This window comes from Penaeus monodon, chromosome 20 (assembly GCF_015228065.2).
Source record: "Penaeus monodon isolate SGIC_2016 chromosome 20, NSTDA_Pmon_1, whole genome shotgun sequence".
Classification (NCBI taxonomy): domain Eukaryota; kingdom Metazoa; phylum Arthropoda; class Malacostraca; order Decapoda; family Penaeidae; genus Penaeus; species Penaeus monodon.
The window spans coordinates 43,272,843-43,274,584 of NC_051405.1; the positions used below are offsets into that span (position 1 = coordinate 43,272,843).

The following is a 1,742-nucleotide window of genomic DNA, read 5'->3' on the forward strand; positions in this document are numbered from 1 at the left end:
TTAATTGCATATAAATTGGTCCTGTAATATTACAGTTAGGATTTTTCATGGCATGTATAAGAGTCTAGGTACAAAATAAATTACCACAGCATTTCCAGGTACATAATGTTTGTCTGACACTACACCAGATAATCACGAATCCAGTTCTGTTATGAAAGACCTACGCCTATCCACTTCCTACTGTCACTGAAGTTCCTGTTAATCCATAGTTTTGTTAGGTTCTTCAAAAAAGGTAAAACCATTAATAAAAACACTTTCAAATTCTTAAAATATATTATATGTTGGCAGAACCTGGACTGATCTCAGGTGGGAGGAATGAGGAGCCTTTCAGTATTAATTATGCTTATGCACTGGTTGCAGTAATGTTAACCAAAAATTTATCTGTCTTTCTTATTACTGCTAATTTCATAAGCAAAAACATTTCTGAAAATTTAGATTTATCAAAAATATGCTATCTGACTGGGGTTAAACAAATACACTAACCTAAATACTAACCAATACAGGGGTCAAATTGACCTTCTCGATTAATATATATAAATCATGACTATCAATTTAACTTTTGCATTTAGCTCTCCATCCAATTATCAAATAACTGCTATTAGAAGCCCTTCCATCTACAATTAATTTTTTTCATAAATCAAATTCTTGCTTCGTCTTTTAAGATACTGAAATATCTGTTTAACATTTCAAAACTGTTGTATGGAGTGAGTTAGTAAATTTATTCCAATGTATGCCTAGTGTAAAGAGAATGCTAAATCCTTAAACTACCTATTGCAACCATAATGACATCTTGCTACGATGTTCATGTAGGGAGTGACAAGACTTCCAAATACCAAATATCAAATAACTTACAGCAGAACTGAAAAGCAGCTGTGTTTACTTTGGCTACAGGTCACTGCAGTTCCCAAATAATATAATTAATCTGCTTTGTCAACAGCTTAGGTCATGAGTGGGCTCCTAAATACTATCTCTGGAGCATCTTTTTTTTCTCAGATAACCATAGGTAGGAGGATGCATGGGTGTGTTGCAGGTAACGAAAGGACAGCCTCCCTGAATGAAATTCTGAGATGGACAAACCACTACACATCTTGTTGCCAGAGACTAAAGATTGAACACTTTCTAAATGACACCAATTCGGCTGTATCATGCACCAAAGATATAATCATAAACTTGTCGGCGTATCATATAATGTTCCCATAAATAACAGTGTCCTTCATTAAGGTCATACGGTAAAATGACAATAAAAATATTCAACGGCGCTGGTGAAAGCATAACAGGAAGAAACCACCATTTACACACAAAGATATAAGGATGAATACTAAATACTAGTTACCCAACAAGGCATCAACAAATTAAAGCAAAAACAAAAATTCCAAAACACGCAAACATAAAAAACAAAACAAAAAAAAAAACGTACATACCATCGAAACCAAAAACCAAACCCCACACACACGGAAAACAAACCAAACTTTCCAAACCAAACAATGCCACTATCCATAACTAACCCTAGAGTTTATCAGCTGGGCTTGTCTTCTTCCCCGCAGCTGCAGCCCAAAGCTCCTCCTGGCAACATTAGCCGCAGACCAGCTCAGCCTCCCAGCCATCTTTCTCCCTCCGGCGCAGCAGACGAAGCTCGCGAGGAGAGCGAATGTAAACAAGAGGGAACAGCTGATTCAGGGATGCGGTGTGTAAGAGATTTTGCTTACTCTCTTTTAGATCCGGCTTTACGAAAAGAAAGGAAA

The 1,742-nt window shown here is 36.6% G+C and overlaps 1 protein-coding gene across 1 annotated transcript in view; it reads right to left on the minus strand.

Annotated features, from left to right (window-relative positions):
- The window catches only part of LOC119585853 (2-oxoisovalerate dehydrogenase subunit alpha, mitochondrial-like), a 16,148-nt gene extending 14,451 nt beyond the window's left edge, over positions 1-1,697 (minus strand). The window contains 1 exon segment of the mRNA XM_037934584.1: positions 1,506-1,697. Coding sequence (XP_037790512.1) covers positions 1,506-1,604 — 99 coding nt within the window. The 5' untranslated portion in view covers positions 1,605-1,697.
- Positions 1,698-1,742: the final 45 nt, after the last annotated feature.